At 34.6% G+C, this 22,588-nt stretch overlaps 2 protein-coding genes and 1 long non-coding RNA gene across 5 annotated transcripts in view; 2 read left to right on the top strand and 1 right to left on the bottom strand.

Moving 5' to 3' along the window:
* Nucleotides 1–4,686, bottom strand: part of LOC107755981 (ubiquitin carboxyl-terminal hydrolase BAP1-like) — a 9,741-nt gene extending 5,055 nt beyond the window's left edge. The window contains exons 1-8 of the mRNA XM_016572945.1: nucleotides 4,408–4,686; nucleotides 4,112–4,141; nucleotides 3,970–4,024; nucleotides 3,295–3,427; nucleotides 3,087–3,206; nucleotides 1,019–1,080; nucleotides 757–899; nucleotides 495–630 (exon numbers count right to left, since the gene is read on the bottom strand). Coding sequence (XP_016428431.1) covers nucleotides 495–630; nucleotides 757–899; nucleotides 1,019–1,080; nucleotides 3,087–3,206; nucleotides 3,295–3,427; nucleotides 3,970–4,024; nucleotides 4,112–4,141; nucleotides 4,408–4,444 — 716 coding nt within the window. The 5' untranslated portion in view covers nucleotides 4,445–4,686. The remainder of the gene's footprint in view (nucleotides 1–494; nucleotides 631–756; nucleotides 900–1,018; nucleotides 1,081–3,086; nucleotides 3,207–3,294; nucleotides 3,428–3,969; nucleotides 4,025–4,111; nucleotides 4,142–4,407) is intronic.
* Nucleotides 4,687–6,542: 1,856 nt separating this feature from the next.
* LOC107756013 (helicase ARIP4-like) overlaps nucleotides 6,543–22,588 on the top strand; it is a 24,811-nt gene continuing 8,765 nt past the window's right edge. For 2 of the 3 annotated variants that reach the window (XM_016572978.1, XM_016572979.1), the window contains exons 1-14: nucleotides 6,547–6,787; nucleotides 9,898–10,067; nucleotides 10,243–10,501; nucleotides 12,697–12,809; nucleotides 12,897–13,010; nucleotides 14,694–14,929; nucleotides 15,018–15,200; nucleotides 15,289–15,422; nucleotides 16,720–16,916; nucleotides 17,006–17,348; nucleotides 18,608–18,785; nucleotides 18,873–19,094; nucleotides 19,914–20,032; nucleotides 20,190–20,299. In XM_016572978.1, the coding sequence (XP_016428464.1) occupies nucleotides 9,950–10,067; nucleotides 10,243–10,501; nucleotides 12,697–12,809; nucleotides 12,897–13,010; nucleotides 14,694–14,929; nucleotides 15,018–15,200; nucleotides 15,289–15,422; nucleotides 16,720–16,916; nucleotides 17,006–17,348; nucleotides 18,608–18,785; nucleotides 18,873–19,094; nucleotides 19,914–20,032; nucleotides 20,190–20,299 (2,326 nt within the window). In that variant the 5' untranslated portion in view covers nucleotides 6,547–6,787; nucleotides 9,898–9,949. Of the gene's footprint in view, nucleotides 6,788–9,897; nucleotides 10,068–10,242; nucleotides 10,502–12,696; nucleotides 12,810–12,896; nucleotides 13,011–14,693; nucleotides 14,930–15,017; nucleotides 15,201–15,288; nucleotides 15,423–16,719; nucleotides 16,917–17,005; nucleotides 17,349–18,607; nucleotides 18,786–18,872; nucleotides 19,095–19,913; nucleotides 20,033–20,189; nucleotides 20,300–22,588 lie in introns of all 3 variants that reach the window. The other variant, XR_001641766.1, reaches the window with a different exon arrangement.
* On the top strand, nucleotides 21,708–22,192 carry LOC107756014 (uncharacterized). The gene is made up of 3 exons (XR_001641767.1): nucleotides 21,708–21,756; nucleotides 21,844–21,958; nucleotides 22,072–22,192. It is a non-coding gene; the product is annotated as an uncharacterized LOC107756014 (long non-coding RNA).

The raw sequence follows: 22,588 nt of genomic DNA on the forward strand, positions 1-22,588 counted from the left end.
AAACGTTATGCTGCCTGTAACATCGTTCAGCATGACCGGTTTGGTGGTGGGTCAGTGATGGTCTGGGGAGGCATATCCATGGAGGGACACACAGACCTCTACAGGCTAGATAATGGCACCCTGACTGCCATTAGGTATCGGGATGAAATCCGTGGACCCACTGTCAGACCCTACGCTGGTGCAGTGGGCCCTGGGTTCCTCCTGGTGCACGACTAGGGTTGCAAAAATTTAGGAAACATTCCAGAAATTTTGGAAACTTTCCAGGCTTTTTTGGGAATATTCCAGGGATTTTTGGAAAGTTTCCGGATATTTTCCACCCCTTTGCAACCCTATGCACGACAATGCCCGGCCTCATGTGGCCAGAGTATGCAGGCAGTTCCTGGAGGATGAAAGAATTGATACCATTGAATGGGCCCCACGCTCGCCTGACCTAAATCCAATAGAACACCTCTGGGACATTATGTTTCGGTCCATCCGATGCCACCAGGTTGCACCTCAGACTGTCCAGGAGCTCAGTGATGCCCTGGTCCAGGTCTGGGAGGAAATACCCCAGGACACTATCCGTCGTCTCATTAGGAGCATGCCCCGACATTGTCAGGCATGCATACAAGCACGTGGGGGCCATACAAACTACTGAGTGCCATTTTGAGTTGCTGCAATGAAATTTCAGCAAAATGGACTAGTCTGCTGCATCATTTTTTCACTTTGATTTTCGGGGTGTCTTTGAATTCAGCCCTCTGTAGGTTGATAATTCACCGTGGTCGATGGGATATGCCTTCAGACCGTCCAGCTCAAACAGACGGTCTTTGATTGGCACATAACTGACGAAGTGAAATGCCTCCATTGTCCGCACGGCACTGATGCCGTTCTGTTTCTCCGGCAGGTGCCGCGGCTCCGGTCTACATGGAAAACAAGACAAAAACAATGACTACAAAACAGCAGATTTAGATATGTTTGTGTAAAATCTACTTATTCTATGTTAATGGGGAAGACGTGTAATATTAAAGCTTGACTCTACCTGGCATGGCTGTTGTGGGCTTTTGCCAGCTCAGGAGCGTTTCCAATGGCGTAACCTTTACTCTGAGAAGTCAAACAATAAAGACTTGTTTTAAAACAGGCAAAGAGAAGATGTAAGTGTGCTAATGCTACTTTGTTGACATTCAGACATTTTTAAACATGACTTAAAGTGATAAAGGTAACCAAATAGATAAAGGGTTAGTTCACCCAAAAATGAAAATTCTGTCATTAATTACTCACCCTCATGTCGTTCCAAACCCGTAAGACCTTCGTTCATCTTCAATTAAGATATTTTTGATGAAATCCGAGAGCTCTCAGACCCTCCATAGACAGCAACACAACTGCAATGTTCCCAGGTCCAGAAACGTAGCAAGGACATCGGTAAAGTAGTCCATGTGACATCAGGGGTCAACGTAACCAACATAATCAGCGTTGTTTACGTTTAGTAGAAAGCGCGCACATGTTGAATGTAAACAACGCTGATTATGCTCTGGGGTACTCTCCAACATGGTGGAAGACGGTAACCCGGGGACAAGAATTGTTGAATAAATTATGTTATTATTAGGGATGCTCCGATCAGGATTTTTGCAGCCGATACTGAGTACTGATTTCTTGTCATGGTGATCGATTGATACCGATGCCGATTCTGATGCTTCAAGCTTTATATAGACGGTTTCAGTGGGCGCACGCACCTGGCCCTAAGTTAACTTCTGGTCTGTGTTTGTTTATCAGTCTGGCTATGGCACCGGCTACAAACGCAGTTAAAGTTAAGGTGATGAGTAGACTGAAGTTGGGCTCAGGTGGTTGTGCTGTGGGATGTGTTTCCCATACATTTATTTATTTGTGGTGCTCACCACAATATCAAAACTAACGGATTTTCCAAAAGGCTTCGTTGAATAAACATGAGCACGTACTGCACGTTTAAAAATCAACGAGGTCGGCGCCAATAGCCTAGTGGGCAGTGCGCTGACATATTGTGCCGTTGCGCTCCGGGCGTCCCGAGTTCAAGTCCCGGCTCGTGGACCGATCCCGCCCCCCCTCTCTCTCCTACTTCGCTTCCTGTCACTGCTATACTGTCCTATCAAAATAGATGCGGGACTTGCTTTAGAAAATTTTCGATGTCATTTTCATTTCATCTTGCATGTTATATGCCTGATAAAGCAGTGTTTGTGAGCTCAGTGCTGCTTTGTGTACAGCTGTTACTGGGGAAACCTCTGTTTTTGTTCCGTCCTCCACGCTGTGACACCTCACAAAAGACTATTTTTAACGAAGCAGCGCGGAGAGCCGCTTCAGAAATGTGCCGCGGCTGGCTGATAAACACAAGCACTGCTATAACGTTTCTCAAAACGTTATAGCATTGCCACACCGGCGATGACATGACTGCGGCGCCAAATCATTTATGTACCCACGCATCATGTACGTCGTCACACATTGACGTCATCAAATTGCGATCGTTTCCTGAGATCGGCCAAGTTTTTGAGTATCGATCGAGTCATAAAATATGATTATCAGCCGATACCGATCTCCGGCCAATCGATCGGAGCATCCCTAGTTATTATTGTTTTCTTTACGCACAAAAAGTATTCTCGCTGCTTTGTAAAATTACGTTTGAACCCCTGATGTCACATGGACTATTTTACTGATGTCCTTACTATGTTTCTGAGTCTGGGAACATTTCAGTTGTGTTGCTGTCTATGGAGGGTCTGAGAGCTCCCAGATTTCATCAAAAATATCTTAATTTGTGTTCCAAGATGAACGAAGGTCTTACGGGTTTGGAACGACACGAGGGTGAGTAATTAATGACAGAATTTTCATTTTTGGGTGAACTAACCCTTTAACGGCTGCCATTGATTTCCATAGTTTTTTTCCCCATACTATAGAAGTCAATGGCTACCATCATCTATTTGGTTAGCAATATTCTTCAAAATATCTTCTTTTGTGTTCAATAGCAGAAAGTATGTTATACGGGTTTGGAACAACTTGAGGGTGAGTAATGATAACAGAATTTTCATTTTTGGGTGAACTATCCCTTTAAGTGTCCAAAAATGATCTTTATGTGTGTAACTGACCTCAGGACTGAAGCCCTTGGTGAAAGCCTTCATACGGCTCAGAGTCGTTCCCAGTTCCACGCCGCTGCAGTTCAGAAGCACACTCAGAAGAGCGTGAGTGGCACAGGAGTTCGGTATCAACTGCACACAACATTCCACAAACAGACTATAGAAAAGGAGGATAATAACTGCAGATTTATGTTGCAGTGCAAATATTGTCGGGACTAACTTGGTGAGCAAAAAACATGTCGTTAACAATCTCGTCATCGATAACTGAGGTTTCATCCACCAGCGTGGAGACTTTACGCCGAGATCTTCGCTCCTCGATCCACTTGAAGAGGAAGATGAAGCCATAAACAGGACTGAGAAGACAAAAAAAGACAGGACAGCTTTAGAATAATAATTTAAAAAAAGTTATATATATATATATATAGATAGATAAAAATCAATATTAAAATTTATATTACATTTTTTACAAAATTAATATTTTATTAATTGTTATTGTATAAACATAAATGCTTAAAATGGTAAGTGGCAAAAGAGGTAAATTGTATGATGAAATAACCAATAAAATATATATTTATACATAGATATAAATTATAAAAATAAATTAAAAATGAAAGGTTAACAAAAATCCAAAATAACATTATAATTAATATTTAAATTATTAATATCATTAGGAAACCAATATCACCAATATAACAATATTATACAGGCTTAAAAATGACAAAAATGTTATTGTGATAAAAACTGTAATACACACTGATATTAACAATATTAATATATGTATGTATACAAACAACATTTAAATGATTAATATTGTTAACAAATTAATTTTAGTTTATAAATATTAACATACAGGCTTAAAAAAATGACAAAACGTAAAAGTGTGTGATTAATCCACCTTTGACATTTGCTCTGAAGATCATAGATTTCCTCCACCTGAACGCCCTTCACACCTGAGTCCAAACATAAACATTATATATCATACTTTCCATACTTAATAGATTGATAAAAGCATGTCTGTGCCAAACGGATCAACTCACCAAAGTCTTCCAACAAGAGTGTGAACAACCCTGAAAAAGAACGAGACATCACAAAACAGACAGTATTATAAGCAAGTAGAAGTTTTATATGATAAAGTATTATATTATGAGATAAACCAGAAATTAATACGAGTGCGTTGACTTATATGCATTTTAGTCTAATTAATATACTACAAGCACAAAATACTATATTGGAAGATGACATGTTAACCTACAGGCTATTTTATGAATAATAATATAATTATTGGTTATTATATAATGGCATTATGTGCATAAATGTTTATTTAGAGACTCACCCGGGTCACTTTCTAACTCCAGCCAACCTTTGTTCATTTTTGCAGAAATCAGAGTCGCCAAATCTCTCCGCTAAACCATCGACCAGTCCATAATATTATAAAACACTACATCAGTCATTTCCTAATACATATTTGATCAATCTTTGGACGATCTGGACGGCTAGTAAACGCAAAAAGAGCAGCGCCGTCGGCTGTAGTTGACGTCATTCCGCTGCGCCGTGCGTCATGACGCAATACAGTGAAGAAGCGCTGGGTGGCGCTGCATCTGCTGCTGTGAAGTTCAAGACAGATGAGTGTCACGATAAAACGGGTTTCGTAAGTTTATTTATTCGCATATTTGTTTTTGTTTTTTTGGTATACCTGTTTTGTGGTTGTTCTATATCTCTAATAAGTATCTCTTTTTATTTCTCCTCTTTCCTACTACTTGTTTCGCTTCTGTTTCAGTTTTTATAACCATTTCTTACTATGTGTAAGTAAGTTGTTGTTTTTTAGCATGTAAGTTTGGCAGTGTTATTTTTTAGTATTACTGATAAACTACTGACGTTTGATTTGTATTATTTGTATTTGTTATTTATTTGCTTTTAGTTTTGGATCTGTTTTTAGTTGTTTTAATACTACAATTGATTGCTTCCGTTGTCCTCATTTGTAAGTCGCTTTGGATAAAAGCGTCTGCTAAATGACTAAATAAATAAATAAATAAATCTATATCTAACCCGTTTATGTTGGACATTATGTATGCCTAAATATCACTTTACATAATATTTTATGTAATAAAAAGTGATTTACGTGATTTGTAGTTACTGAATGCTTTTAGTGCATAAGTAAAATTCTGTTAGAGACATTTAATATAATATATAATATGTAATAATATGTATATAGTTTAGTGTAATAATAATAATAATAATAATAAACAAATGTATTATTATAAAGGCGTGATACTGGTACTGTCTCTTTTTTTGTACAAAAATAAATTTAAAAAGTTTTCTAGTTTGATTGTTCTTGGGAAACTTTTTTCTAAAAGCACTGTTTTTTTTTTTTAACATGCCATAAAATGCTTCCTAATTATATAATAAGTTACATAACATGAATAACATGTATTTTTAATATATTGTTATATTTAAATAATTTTAAACGCATTAAAATATTAGAATGTACTATTTATCAGATACTATATTTTCTAAAAATATATATATTTAATGTTCAAAAACACTAAAATATAAAGATATATGCTAAATGAAAAATGTTAAAGTAAAAAGGCTTTGTATACAAAGTATGATTAATGAAAGTACATATTATTACATTATAAATGACAAAGTAATATAATATTGCAATAATACAGTCTAAAAAAGATAACTACAGGCTTGTATAGAAAAATATGATACATTAATCAAAGCATATATTATTATCTTCTAGAATCTAGACTCTATATAAAATAATATTTATAATCAAGTAAAAAGTGAAAGTCGTCTAAATGGATTTAGGGTATTTACACACCCTTTTCTTGAACTTTGCTGTTTTATAACATGATATAAACTGCTTCTAATTATATAATAAATTATATATCATACAATAAATCGATTTTTTTAATGCAATAACAAATTTTACACAAATATCATAAAAATAATATTTTAATTCAACAAATTAAACAGATATGTAGGCTACTAAAATACTTTAATGAATGTATATATTATTACATTATAATAGTATATTATTTATAACAATACAGGCTTAAGCAAAATGTAAAACCTAGCTTGAACATCTTTGCCATTTTAACAACCTTTCCATAAACATGGCTGTTTTATAACATATAACACAGCCTATAATGTTTATTATGTAATGAATTACATAATACTGTATGTATAGCTTTACCTGTCATAAATATAAAACATGTCACATATAGGCTACTATTTTATATGTATGCAGTAATTTTATATAATACTTAAAACATCAAAATGCATGCATAATATGAAGGTACATCCCAAAACGAAACGAAACGAAAAAAAAGATGAAAGTACAGGCTTCCAGTCCAGATTGAAACGATGTAGGCCTATATACTGTCACCGACAGTCTTGTCTTTGAACTTCCTTTTGTAAGTCATCTGTCTGGATTATTCTAGGCATTTATACAACACGCCACCTTGTTGTATTTACATTTATGCAACCCTGAGTGATTATGAAACACTCAGTGACACTCAGCCCCCCGGACCGTGAGAAGAGCGGAACCTTCAGAGCGAGTCTGTGCGCCTCGGGGGGCGTTTGAGGTCGCTGCTCCTGCTCAATTGATAGATAAAATAAAAGAATCAGGGAGTACTACACAAATTAATATTAATAATTTAATGAGTCACAACGCAGCCGAGGGATCCTAACAAGGGTGTAAAAAGGTAAGACGCCGATTTACCGCCACACACGCTTGTTCAAGCGGCGATAATGTGATTTATTAGTTATGTTTGAGCACAGTTAGCGCGGAAGCTAACGTCAACAAAAGAGAGCATCACACGCCCGTGCTAACGCGCTAACAGCTAGCACGGTCGAGAGGCTTCAAATAATAATGTGTTTTATACACAACGCATATAAGACAGTACAAAACATCTGTATATATGTGTTTAAAGTGGTTTGGGGGTCGTATCGCGGATCTTAGGTGAGTTTTCCGGCTGGTTGTTCATCTGTTAGCAGCGCCGCTGGTCACCAAGTACAGTAATGTAAATGTACCTCATTCAGTTCAGTCCACAAAAGCGCTTTAAAATACTTTTATATGATACGAAAATAGGATAATGTACTTCTAGTGTAGTGATATATGATGGGGGTATGTGTCTTTGTTTGATGACAGCGGGTTTGTGGCGAGCGCAGGTGTAGAGTAATCTACAGTTACATTTTACACACAATCGCTCTCATAATTGAAAAGATTAGATTTATTGAAGATTTATTGAACATATACATGTTTCTGTTCTTGTTTTGTATGTAAATTACAATGTTAGAATCGAAGTCAGTGGGTTTATAATGGTGTAATGGATTATGTGTGGAATTGTATTTCCATCCATATATATATATATATATATATGTGTATGTATGTATACTTTAATTTTGGATGCGATTAATCGTTTTACAGCACTAATATATATATATATATATATATATTCCAGTTGGATTCAACATCTGGTTTGATTAAAAGTCATTGATTTCTACTGTTTTTGTTGGAACAGCTGTAAAATAATACGGCGCGACAAAATACTATAGAACCACTGATCTATTGCTTTGTCGCGTCCAGTGTAGACAGACTTAACTGATGCGGCGCGACACGACAACTGTCGCGTCCGGTGTAAACATGGTGTAATGGTTGCCTGTTACATTACAGTACATAAAATTTCACTTACCACATAAACAGAGTAAGGACCGGCAAGTACCAAAAATAGAAGTATCGGTATCGGGCGAGTACTGAAAAAAGTGGTATCGGTGCATCCCTAATAATAGTTAGTGCTATATGTTATGAATCAAACACATTTTAAAAATAGTCTGTATGACTTGAAGACTGAAGGCTCGAGTCATGTAGGCCACTTTTATGATTTATTCATGGTGCTTTTTTGTCATTTTTGGTGCTCGACAGCATCCAGCCTCATTCGCTTTCATTGTATGGACAAAATCATCCAGGACAACGGCATAATTCCTTTCCTTTGTGTTTCACGGGAGACTGAAAAATGATACGGGTTTATGAAGACAGCCGGAGATCTCGCTTAAAGTTTCCATCTGTACCAAAAAAAAAAAAAAAAAGCAGACGAGGCAGGTCTTTGTTCTCCTGTTGCTGAACTGCGGTTTTTGTTGTATTGTTGCTCTGATGTTTGATTACAGCTGAGAATCGCCTAGTTTAAAGTGAATTACACAATGCTAAATTCTATGTTAACTGTTTAGTTCTGTAGTTACAATTTTGCATTGTTTGTTCCCTCTTAGCTGAAAAGTAAACATAGTAGCCAGTATGTTTTTTTTCAGGCTTATGCTGATATAAATTCACAAGTTTGGGGCTAGTTCTCTATTGCCACTAAAATATTTGCCTACGTTGATCTTGTATGTTCATTTCAATCACTGCTTCCTATTCCAATCACTGTTTTGCCCAATATGTCATAATTTTCCAGCAGAAGCAGTTTATGATTTTTTTGGAATTACCTTGTAGTTTTATCATTTCTAGTTTGTTAACATTTTTTATAACCTTTTTTAAAACAAAAAGCAATAGAAAAAAAATGTTTAAATTTAACCACTGTATTTATAATTAACACAATTTGAGACAAACAACAAATATTTTTTGTTTTAACAATCAAACACAATAAAAATTAAACATCTAATTTCTAATGTTTTATATGCAGATTAAATGGGTCTTTATTGTATAGGTCTAATTGTCTCCCGAGGGCGCAATGAGCAAAATAATGCTAATGCATAACTCTATAAAAACGTGCATTACGTCTAAATTAACTCATAAATCATCAAATATAATTTCGTAAAATGCATAAACAATTATGAACAAAACAGCATCATGTATTTATGCATTGCTTAATCCAAAGAGCCGAAGCGCCATTCACACAGACTGCATTTAAAACATATGAGACGCAGTGAAAAGGAATAAACCTCCACAAATTCGTGACGTGCTTTCTAAAAGTTTAAACTGTTTTAACTTTGCATGGCTACTAGTGGTCGACCGATATATCGCCAAGGCCGATATGTTGGCCGATATTTGGCATTTTTCAAATATCGGCATTGGCCGATAAGTTTTTCGGACTTTGTTCACCCCCCGGAGCTGTGTGAGGCACTTTTTATTAAGGATGGGCGCTTTTTATTTCACTTCTTTTGGACTGATGCACTACAACACACGCTGAGTGACATTAAACAGCTTGAAAGATCAAAGACAATTTTTAATATAACTCCGACTGGATTTGTCTGAAAGTAATTTATGGGCTAATTTTCATTTTTGGGTGAACTAACCCTTTAAGAAACACCATCATGTTGCTCGGAGACACAAAACAGTTCTGCTGTGGCTTTGTTTGGAACTATTTTCATCAGCGAAATGTCAATAATGTGTCTAAAATGTAATTCACTTAATTTTAACTTTTTCTTTATTGAAATACTATTGTATAAAATCACATTGCAATCGTGTTGAAACATTTTGGTCGTGCAATGTTGCGTACCTAAATCATATATTACAAATTTATATATATATATATTTTTTTTTTACTACCGCAGTATGCATCTGTATGAAACATTTTTGAAAATTGTTGTGCAGCTTCATATTTTTGTGAAAACAGTAAAACATTTTTATTTCAGGAATCTTTGGTTAATAGAAAGTTCAATAGAAATGCATTTATTTGAAATAGACATCTTTTGTAAAGTTGCAAATGTCTTTACTGTCACTTTTAATCAAATTAATGTATCCTTGCTAAAAAAAATATTAATCTTCTCCAAAACAATTTTGCCAACCCCAAACTTTCTGTTCACTGTGTTTGCTCTTCAGGTGGTTTGAATGAAGATGTGTAAGTAATGCTCTTGGAGACCCAGGGGACGCCATGTCAGAAGAGGCGATCTCAGGGAGCGACCTGGAGCCCAGCCTTAACAGTGAGGAGGAAGAGGAGATGGAGGAAGAGGATGGAGAGAACGATGGGGATGATGAGGAAGACGCAGGCGGTGAGCACCTTTTTCAATTCACACCACCATCTTTCTCAACCAAACACCTGTTTGAGTTTGTAGTTGCATTGAATAAGACATGTTTTCATGAGGATAAAAGTATCGTCGCTAATGTGTGCGCTCTGCTTTCAGTCTGTGAATCAATTATTGATCGCTTGGTATTTCCTCTCAACAGACCAGCTTGAGAGCCTGGAGGCTGAGGATCAAAGAGATCCGACCAGCCCGGCACCTACCTCACCGATGTCTAGAGACTCCAGCCCTGAGCCCACCTCTCGGCCCGCCTCCCAGCCCACGTCCACCTCACGGACGTCATCACGGCCCGGCTCTCAACCCCCATCCAGCCCAGACAGCTGCAGCAACACGTCTGCCAACAGCAACACCAAGAAGAAGAAGTCCAAAACCTTTAAACCTGCTCACTTGAGGAGGAACATCCGGTATGGAGCTTCGTTTAATGATAGTGCATTACTTCCTGTCCACTTTTTTTTTTTTTAGCAGCGGTTCCAGAAGTTATTTTTATTTTAATTTTATTTTTTTAACATTTTTGTCAAAACTCTATAAGCCAAGAATCAAAGCAACCAGCTGCGAAGTGAATCACAACATTACAAACTTTGATTTGAAGCAATAAAGTAATAAAGCAACAAAGACAAAAAGACAAAAAGATAAAGGTACAAGACTGTGTACTTAAAGGTGCAATAGGAGATCTTGGAAAATGCTAACTTCAGCCTGATAGCACTGAAAGCGAACATCCCACCCTCCCTGCAATCGCCGTCCAAAGCCACGCCCCCTGAACGCATATACGCTCGTCGCTCACAGACCAGAATACCAGAGACAACATTACTACAATAGGCTACATCAGTGGTTCCCAATTCCAGTCCTCGCACTGGATGTGAAGACGTGTGTGAAGATGCTGCGCAGCGCAAATCCGTTAATGAATGTTCTGAAGTGAAGTAAACTTCAACGGATGTCCCCTGCTCAGAGAGTAGGGAGCAATAAACACTGTGTAGGGATCATATCGATCAGAACACAGTAAATGCACGGAGCTCTCTTCTAACGAGCTGGTTATCTGAATCGGGTGTGTTAACTAAGTGAGACATGCAAAATATGCAGAGCTGGGGGGCGCGAGCACAGGAATTCATTCACCGGTGAGAAAACTTTAAAAGTACTACAATACCAGGAAGGAAGATCGGGTTGTTGATGTTTGTGGAAAGAACTACAATCCCATGAAGCATCGCAAATGACATAGTTGAATTAAAATCAATGGTGGAATAAAAAACTACTCGTATAAAGTTGTTGATTTTATCCGTAGAAACAATATATTTTCAGACCAGACACTACAGACAAAACATTGTTTTTTAATTTTTTGAGTTCAACATTTTTTGGGTTATTTGGCTTTCATAACGTGTAGTTTTAGACTAGTGGAAAGAAAATTTTCTAAATACTCTTTGAAGTGTTATTTTTTTTATTACACTTTAACTGTGTCTGTATTAGGGATGTAATGATTAACCACGAACCGGTTAAAATTCGATTAAAATATGTGACTATTCAAATCGGTTGAGATGCTAAACAAATCGCGATTCATTTAGGGGTAGGATTTAAGAATCGAATCGTGATTTGAGTGAATCGTTACATACCTAGTCTGTATCAATTATTTTTATATCTGTATATTTAAAGCGCGTTTTATCTCAAAAACGTTTTTCCTCCACTTCAGTAGCACTTACATAAACCAAAACTTACAGTTTTATTCCCATCTATATTCTGAAGGATTTTACTGTGGGGTTTACTCATATAACACATGCTCTGTTTTTTATAACATTTGATTCCTAAAAACATGGTTAAAATGTATTTTTTCTAGCAGTTGACAGTATTTTGTGATTTATGGAGTGATAAAAGGAGATATCCAAAATCCCCTCTATAAAAACCTTTGACTCTAGTATGTCAACAAAATGAAACAAGAATTTTGAATCTGGCTTTATCCAGTGTTCTGGAAAATGTATCCAAATTGGTGCATATTCAGTTAGTTATTGCTTAATTTGTGTATTTAAACGTAACATTTTTAGAAAAGCTGTAATACAAAACATGCTTGCAATTCTCAATCTGATCAATTAACTGCAAAATTCAACTACAATATTGCAAAATACGCATATGCATGCAAATATTTAAGTGTTTTCACAGCATAGCATCTCAAGTTTCTGATTGGTGGAATTTTCTGTATAGAAAATTATGGGTAATGTAGTTTTTCACCACAAATTCAGCTGTTAATCATGATTTTAAAAATAAGTTGAATTAATATGAATAGATGGCTTCAACAAAAGCATATACCTTTAATTAACAACCTCATAATTTTCAACAAATCTGTCTGTAAAGGTTTATAAGTTAAAAATCAATTTCCCAATAGAGAAGTAAGAAGTTTTTACTTCCGACTTCCTCTTGTCTTCTTAATGCTAACCAGACACAATAAGCATCTCACAACAGGAAGTGTTGTTTGTCTCTGCTTTTATTTTGGTCATAATTGCTCACAGTAAACTCTTATTGGTCCTTTACTTGCCTTGTGTGTTTGTTAATCACGTCACACTTATAATTACAATCATTTGTCTCCCTGCTAATTGCATCTCTCCCCTCCGACATGCAGGAAGGTCCTTAAGGAGCACCAGCTGGAAGCGGGAACTAAAGCCGCCCAGCAGGAGGAGCTCGAGCGACGGCGGCGTCTCGAACAGCAGCGGAAAGACTTCCCGCTTCACGCAGGTGAGACTCGCCTCTGCCACCCACTGCTCCTCTGCAGAATTGTTGGTATTGTAATTAGTTAATTTGTTGTGTTGTTGCCGTTGTCAGATCTATCCACTGCAGCGCCAGGTCCCAAACAAGAAGTGATCTGTCTGGACAGCAGCGGAGACGAGGCCGAGGCTAAAGAAGCTCCGCCCCCTCAGCTGCCTGCCCACAGAGATGGTAAAGTCAAGCATTCGTTCTAGTACAGTATTATTTATTTACATTATTGCATTTAATTATATACATATTATTAAATATTTCTTATTATTTACATATATGTTTTATTATTAATTTATGTAAGTTAGAAACTATTTTTGGGGGGAAAAGTCTTTAAAAATTTTTTTTTTTTTTTTTACATTTTATTTAAAATTATTATTAAACATAATTATTTACAAATGATTTTTGGTAAATTTGTATTATTATTTGCATATATCATAATAAATAATAACATTTTATATAAAATTATTTATGTATTTTAGTAAACATATTTATTGTAAATATTTAAAATGTATTGTAATAAAAGTTTGATAACAATAAATATTTGTAAAGAATAAAATAGTTATCATTCAAAAATTTTAGTAAAAATTTGTAAACATTTTTAACATTTTTATTTACATATATTTATTAATATTATTATTTTAATTATAATAAATGTTTAATATTAACATTAACAACAAATATATGTAAAAAATTTAATTTTTGTGTGCTTAAATTATGTATGCTTTTTGTGTGCTTAAATTATGTATGCTTAATTTTATTGTATAATTTTTTATGCTTAATTTTATGTCTGTGTAAAAATATAATGTGGTACATTGTTGTCAAAATAAAATAATTATTGTTGTAATATTTATAAATCTAATGCTTAATAAATATAACATTTATTATTAACATGTTTAAAATGTAATGTTTATATATATTTATATATATATTTTTTTTTTAATGAAAAAACAACACGTGTGTACTGCATATATATTCAGGGGTGCACATAAGTGGTACGCAGGTCCGCATACGCAACCAAAACAAAAAATGTGCTGTGTAAATAAGTTCTGACTGCACATTTGCGTACCGACATGATTGACAGCTGTTAATGCACAATCACCATTTTAGATCGACAAACTGTACTGTATAAGATTTCTATTCAAACTGAAAGCATAAATCTAGGCTATCCGCTGTCTTTTTTTCAAAGCACAATGCTGTTCAAAGCACAAACTGTGACATTTCATTCACTGACGTTCTTCGATCGGCAGCTCCAAACCCGGAAGCGCATATACTTACTTTGCCGGCAACCCGCCAAAATAAAAGCCTGCTGATTTTAAGTTCGAAAATGATGAAAATTAAAAAAAAGTAGTAGTAAATATTAACTTTTTATTTTTAAGTTTACTATAAAGTAATTGTTTTTGTATTTAATACTTCCCTTTCATTTTAAAATATAACAGTGTTATCACACTTTATTTAGTTAAATTTTTTTTTTTTTTTTAACTAAATAAATAAAGTGCAATGTTATTATCAGTCTTATTAATTAATTTTTTTAATAGTTATATTTAATGGGTAACAGTATATGCAGTGTGAGGATCAAACCAAATCTCCAGGTTCTCATATGAGAACCAAGCTGAAAAACTTATGTGCACCCCTGTATGTATCTCACAGAAGTGAGTACACCCCTCACATTTTTGTAAATATTTTATTATATCTTTTCATGTGACAACACTGAAGAAATGACACTTTGCTACAATGTAAAGTAGTGAGTGTACAGCTTGTATAACAGTGTAAATTTGCTGTCCCCTCAAAATAACTAGAAGCAAGCATATTCTTAAGAAGCAAGTTGTGGTTGAGGTATCTTGTTGTTCATTTGTGTTTCTCCAGATGTGATCGAGTTGAGTTCAGGTGATGAAGACACCCTGCGGATTAGCAGCGAGGAAGACAACAGTGAAGATCGCTCTGTCACTCCCGGCACAGAGGAGAGCAGCGGGTCACATGTGAACGACAGCCTCAATCAACCAGACACCCAGGGAAGAGTGCTTGTCAATATCAACCACCCAGGAGACGAGGAGGACCTGTTCCTCGCCCCGCAGCTTGCCCGCGCCGTTAAACCACACCAGGTATACGCATTTCTGCTATGAAATGAGCCTTTTTCCATTTCACTTGGACGTGGAACCTCTTTGTCGACGTCTCTTCCTCTACTTTCAGATTGGTGGTATTCGTTTCCTGTATGATAACCTGGTGGAGTCTCTAGAGCGCTATAAGAGCAGCAGTGGCTTCGGCTGTGTTCTGGCTCACAGTATGGGCCTGGGCAAAACCCTACAGGTCATCTCCTTTATCGACGTCCTGCTGCAGCACACTGGAGCCAAAACTGTCCTTGCCATTGTACCTGTGAGTGTCCAAGAACCAGAGATGGCCTGGGATTGTGTTTGTCGCTCTGTCAGAGAGGTTTGAATCTCATGTCTCCTCTCGTCTCCAGGTGAATACACTACAGAACTGGCTGGCTGAGTTTAATCTCTGGCTGCCTGCTGCTGAGTCCCTTCCCCCCGACACGGATCCAGCCCAGGTTTTACCTCGAACCTTTAAGGTTCACATCCTCAATGATGAGCACAAGTATAAACGCTTCACTGCCTCTTATTTGCACTCCAAATGTTAATATGGTGAACCAAAGCAAGGGTGAATCTCACGGAAAGAGACAAGAACATGTATAGGTCATATTGCACCCCAAAATCAAAAGAAAGAAGTTCTTATATTGGTTTTATATTGTGACATTATTTATTGATAATTAAGCACATTTCTGTCCTCAGTTGTCATTGCCATAATTCCATTGTCATTATTGTGATAGGAGTATGTTAATAATTGTTATATATATATATATGTGTGTGTGTGTGTGTGTGTGTGTATACATACATACATATATTTATATATTGTATGTGTGTGTTTTCAAAGAAATTCATGCTTTATTTAAATTAATTATTTAACATTAAATAGTTATATAATTACTATTATAATAAACAATTGGTTATTAAAAATGAGTAAATATGCTAGTAAATTAATTACAAAATGACAATGTTAACAAATGAAGTTAATAAAACAATATATTAATAATGTCTATTAATACATTCACATAATCATGTCATGTATGCTTCATTTTATGGTGATTTAAATAAAAAAAAATCATTGTATTAAAGTAACAAGAGTCACCATAGAATATGTGAACACAATGTTAATTTTTATTTTCAGGCATTTATTATCATAATTATTATTAATTTATTATAATAAATGTGTAATAATAGTATTAATAACAGATAACAGTGGTGTATTGAAATACATACATATGTATGTATATATATACAGGTGCATCTCAATAAATTAGAATGTCGTGGAGTATGTATGTATGTGTTATTTATATTAAATGTTATTTATGTTTAGTGTCATTTGTTATAAATGCGTATTTTTCAGTATTTTTATTATTAAATGTTAATTCAATTATTTACATGTTACATTATTATTAATTAAATGTAAAAAAATTATTAATTATTAATTAAAAAAATATATATTATGATTAATTAAACTATTTGGATATGAAACTTCCTGACATGTTACAGTACTGAATTTGGAGAGAAAATGTGCTTTTGTCATTAACAATAATGTCACAATGACAAAATAAAACTTGGTCTCAAAAATAGGCTATATATTATGAAAAATATAATTATCTATTCAATTTTAAGTTTTTTTTTATTCGTTTTTGTGAGATTTACGCACAAAATGACAAATATAATCTATCACAATATGTTTGGGATCTTTGTTGTTAAAGTGTTTATGTTGGTCATGATTTGCGTGTTAATCGGTAGTTCAGTCGCTTGTAGCATCTGCTGACACATCAATGTATTTCTTGCATCTGGACCAGAACCACAGTGGCCCGGGCCAATGTGGTGGAGGACTGGACTCGTGGCGGCGGGGTGCTGCTAATGGGGTACGAGATGTACCGCCTGCTGTCTCTCAAAAAGAGCTTTGTAACTGGCCGCAAGAGGAAGTCCAAGAAACCCGCGGGACCTGTAATTATTGACCTGGACGAGGAGGACCGTCAGCAGGAGCTCATGAAAGGTCTGTCGGGGATTGCGGGTGGAAAATGTACGACGTTTACTCTGGTTATGGTCTCTAATGAGTTTTTGCGTGTCCTCTGTGGTGTTCAGGGATTGAGAGAGCACTGTCGCGGCCCGGACCGGATGTCGTCATATGTGACGAGGGCCACCGTATCAAAAACTGCCACGCCAGCACCTCGCAGGCCCTGAAGAACATCCGGTCCCGGCGGCGGGTGGTTCTGACCGGATACCCGCTGCAAAACAACCTGATCGAGTACTGGTGCATGGTGGATTTCGTCCGGCCCGATTTCCTCGGTACGCGGCAGGAGTTTAGTAACATGTTCGAGCGGCCCATTCTGAACGGCCAGTGTATAGACAGCACACCGCAGGACGTCCAGCTCATGAGATACAGGAGTCACGTCCTGCACAGTCTGCTGGAGGGCTTCGTGCAGAGGTCAGCTATTATTATTACATATTTATTATTGTTTATTTTATTTATTTAAAAAAAACGACCATGTACAATTTAACATTATTTTTACAGTCTCAAGCATTGTGCTTATGATTATTTTTATCATTATTATTATTATTGAGTGTTAATATTATATTTCTTCTGAAATATTTATTATATTTACTTATTTGTTGTTGTTAATAAAATAATATATTATGTCTATTAGTATATTATTACATATTAGTATCATTTATGTTCAGATTTATAGTAATTTAAATAAAAAAATTATTGTATTATAGTTCATGAGTCATTATTACAGTTATGAATATTTATTATTGTTTATTTAATTATTATTGAATATTTGTTATCTTTTACATGTTTATTATTAAATAAATATTTATTTTATTATCACCATTATAAGTAGTAGTATTATTGTTGTTATTTTCATTATGAAATATTCTTATTGTTTACATTAATTATCTCTTTATTATTTACCCATTTTTATTATTTGTGGTATTAGTAATGAATATTTATTTTTACATGTTTGTTATTGTTATAATTTTTATTATGTCATTATTAATAATTTGTTTTCAATATTAATATTATTGAATATTCATTATTATTATTATTATTATTATTATATAACATATTATTGTTTACAAATTATTAATTTACTATTTAGGTTTTTGTTGTTTACATACATTTATTATTGAATGTTTTTTATTATTATTAAATGTGTATTAGTGTTAACAATTATTGTGGATTTATTTTTCTTTTTTGTTATCATTACTCTTAAGATTTTTATTACATTCGTAATATGGAATATTGAATTATGAATTAATTTTTATTAGAATTTATGTATGTATTATTGTTTACAAACATTTATTAATAGTAAATTGTATTATTATTAAATAATATTATTACATTTATTATTTGTTGTTGTTATTAAATATTTATTTTTATTTACAAATTATTGTTTATTCAATATTTAAGTTTAGGTTTTGATTGTTTTTATTATTATTGAATATTATTGTTTACATGTATTATTTAATTATTACATATTTATTATATACGCAACGTATATTTTCTTTAGAATCAAAATGTCTTGGAAAATAAGTCTTATTTTTTGTTCACAATTTTTGCTTCTCAAGTAAATTCATCTTCTAAGGAGGTTTAGGTACAGAACAAAAATGGCGTTTTTGTGCATTTTTGAGTTGGACCATTGGTTTTGGAAAATGAAGCTAAACTGTTTTCTCCCTGGTCAGGCGAGGTCACGATGTTCTCCGGAATCAGCTTCCAGGGAAAGAGGAGCACGTGATCCTGGTACGACTATCTCGCCTGCAGAGGGCGCTCTATACGGAGTTCATGAACCGCTTCAGGGAGGCGGGAAACACCGGGTGGCTCGGACTCAACCCGCTTAAAGCTTTCTGTGTTTGCTGCAAGGTACTTACACCCCAAAGACGCACCTGTTGTATGCCTTATATATAGTGGTTGATGTACTTACGACTCTTTTTTTTGTGCGTCCTGTAGATCTGGAATCATCCGGACGTTTTGTTTGAAACGCTGCAGAAGGAAAATCTGGCCAATGAGCAAGATCTTGACCTGGATGACCTCAACTCCACCAGCGGGACCCGCTGCTCCGCTCCGGGAATAAAGGGCAAGTCGTCCGACCCGGCCAAAAGCAAGATGGCTGCTATGGGACCCCTGAACCCCTTACAGGAGAAGGCCAACCAAGTCATCACATATGAATGGGTAACACTGCGCAACTTAGAATGTGTTTGACTCTTTGAATTGAAACCGAAATGCTAATATGACTTATCACAAATGTGCAATTAAATTAAATAAATGTATGTGATGCATGTTTCGGTGTTGTTTTCAGTGGCTCAAAGTGGCAAATTTCGCAGTAAATTTTCTTTCCAAATTTGGTATTAGTGGTGCTTATAAACCAGCTGTTGTCAACAAAAGCTTTAAGAGCTCTCTGCGGTTTTTGCCAAACAGAAGCTTGTTGGTATAACTTTTGAAAATACAGAAAATAAGACAGTCATAAATATTAGTTTATTATAATGTAGCAAATTGTACCATAAACTAAAATTACTATTATATATTTTTTATTGTTGTTTTTCAGTGAAATATTTCAATAGTAATATTTCTTCTGTATTAAATGGTAATATTTCTTTATATATTTCTTTAGTTTATTTAGTTTAGTTTTAACGCATTTTTAAAAAATCTCAATTTTTATCAGAAAAATCACAATTAGTGTTTTCATCGTGCAGTCCTAGAACACATTGTTCACTTTCTCATTTGCCTTTAGCATTTTCTTTTTAACTTATAGTGTTAGAAAAACCAATCATATTTTTTACGAGACTATTTTATGGCTTGTCTCTTAGAATTAGAACCAGCTGTTTTTGCTACTGTACCTTTAAGACTTCTGTATGTAAATATTATGATTGGTCTTTGTTTGCGCCCGGCTGCTGAACTTTGAATAGATTTTAGTTGGAAATGTTGGTGGTCATGATGTAATTTCTGCACATTATGAACACATTTGAATCCTTTTTGAATCATTTGTTTTAGGCAAAAGACATCATGACCAACTACCAGACGGGTGTTCTGGAGAACTCTGCCAAAATGGTTCTGCTTTTCCACCTGATTGACGAGAGTGTCAAACGAGGAGATAAAATACTTGTTTTCAGGTGGGAAATGTTTGCAGTTTTTTATGTGTGACAGTGTACAGATGTTTGCCTTTTTCTGTAATCTCTCCTTAGGCATCCTGAGCTGTCAGTCATGCTTTTATTTTACATTTACCTCAACACTTACACTGGCTTGTTTATCTGTGTGTGATTGTTGCAGTCAGAGTTTATCAACGCTTACGGTTATGGAAGATTTCCTGAGTCGGAGGCCCATGCCGATCCAAACAGAAACTGGGATGCACAACTGGGTCCGAAACGTCAATTACTACAGTGAGTTTTCAAATGTTTGCTGATGCCAAGGACCAGGGTTGTTATTGTTAACTAAAACTAAAATGATAAAGAAAAGTTCATTACTTTAAATAAAAACTAAATAAACTAAAACTAATAAATACAAATCATTTTTAGAGATCAATAAAATCCAAAAGATTAAAAAAATATATAAAACTACACAAAGTTTTCCTGAAAGCTTCCCCCTGCGAAGGACCCTCTTCCTAAAATATAAAGGCAGCTATATATTTTATGAAAGAAATGGTAAGTGGAGTGATTATTAGAATTTTAAAATGGAAATTTAAGTGTGATTGAATTTTAACGTTTATAAATTTTGGAAATATAATAATAATCATCATAGTTAATAATTAATTCAAATGTATTTAAAAAAAGAAAAAGACAGTTATATTTTTAAAAGCCTTGTTTATACTGTGTGAGACAAATAATACGTGTGATAAGTGTCCTATAATTTTAATTCATAATAATAAAAATAAAAACTATAATAATTAGTAATATTCATGTAATGTTACTTTTAAGTCATAATTTAAGCATTTTTAAAATGTACTTGTGAATAAAATATGTTTAATATATCTGAAAAAAAGGTATATAATAATTAGCTATTCAAATATTTTAGCAGTACATCTCAAAACACTAGTGCTGTCAAGCGATTAATCGCATCCAAAATAAAAGTTTTTGTTTACATAATATATGTATGTGTACTGTGTATATTTATTATGTATATATAAAAACACACACATACAGTATATGTTTTGAAAATATTTACATGTATATATTTATATTATTTATATTACAGATAAATATATTTAATATGTAAACACAACATATTTTTCTTAAATATATACATGCATGCGTTAGTATTTATATATACATAATTAATATACACCGTATACACACATATTATGTAAACAAAACTTATTTTGAATGCGATTAATCGTTTGACATCACTAAATATATATATATATATATATATATACTATTACATTAAATGCATTAAATAGAATATAAGAGTATCATATAACTAAATGTTATTCTTTATGTTTTGTAAAGAAATTTACTCACAGGCCCAATTTATACTTATCTAAAGGACTAATTTCAAAAACTATTGTAAGACCATGAAAAAAATTAATGTCAAGCTTATCTGTTTGACCGGTAGTATAAAAATAAGGTGAAGCTGTCTCCTGTGGTTGCTATGGTTAGATGTGTTGCAGAAATAAATATTGATTCAGACATCACTTTTGCTCATTGCTACAGCTCTACTTTCTGCAGTGGTGAAAACCTCAATACGTCAGTGGGGTAGTTACCGCTGACACTGACGTTAACATTTAACACGGTCCCATCCGGTATTAAACGAGGACGTGTATCTGACTTATTTTGTTGTTGTTTTTTGCATAGAAAGAAGAAAACGCCAAAGAATAGAAGATGGGGAGAACAGACGAAGAGTGAGTTATAAATAGTACAGAGTAATACATACATATAATTACTCTAATGATACATATTACAGTTATATGATTATACGTATATGACAGGAATGGAGAGAGCGTTATGCACAAAGAGATGAGACTGCTGCCAGAAACCGGATGTCCATGTCTGAGATGAAGGAAACCAACTATGGCGAAACCCTAAATTCAGACACAAACCGGCGTATGTTTAATGCCCAATAAGACATGTGTCCTGTAGTTTTCCTATAGAGTATTTGTTATTAAGTGAATTTTGCAAAGAAGCAGTCACATTTATCCCTTCATTTTTATACACAGAGGCCAAGTACACCCGTAGCAGCAGCCAGACAGGACGAGACAGCATTGAGTTGTTGCAGGACGCGGAGCCGTTGGACTTTAATGCTGCAACACTCAATGATGACCCTTTGCAATCTGAACCTGGCAGGTTAGTTTAAGTTTTTTGAGTGCTGCAGCAATGAAATATTTTTGTAGGCCATCAGGAATGTTAGCATCACCCTGGTTCCCTCGACAAATTGGCTTTTGGATTATTGCAGAAAATAAGTTATGTGACCATCAAAAGCTTATGATTCTTACACGTTTTGTAAGCCATAGCCAACAATACATTGTATGGGTCAAAATTATCGATTTTTCTTTTATGCCAAAAATCATTAGGATATTAAGTAAAGATCATGTTCCGTGAAGATATTTTGCAAATTTCCTACCGTAAATATATCAAAACTTAACTTTTTGATTAGTAATATGCATTGCTAAGAACTTCATTTGGACAACTTTAAAGGCGATATTTTTGCACCCTCAGATTCCAGATTTTCAAATA

The sequence above is a fragment of the Sinocyclocheilus rhinocerous genome, unplaced genomic scaffold (assembly GCF_001515625.1).
Source record: "Sinocyclocheilus rhinocerous isolate Xijiao unplaced genomic scaffold, SAMN03320098_v1.1 scaffold1283, whole genome shotgun sequence".
In the NCBI taxonomy this organism is placed as follows: domain Eukaryota; kingdom Metazoa; phylum Chordata; class Actinopteri; order Cypriniformes; family Cyprinidae; genus Sinocyclocheilus; species Sinocyclocheilus rhinocerous.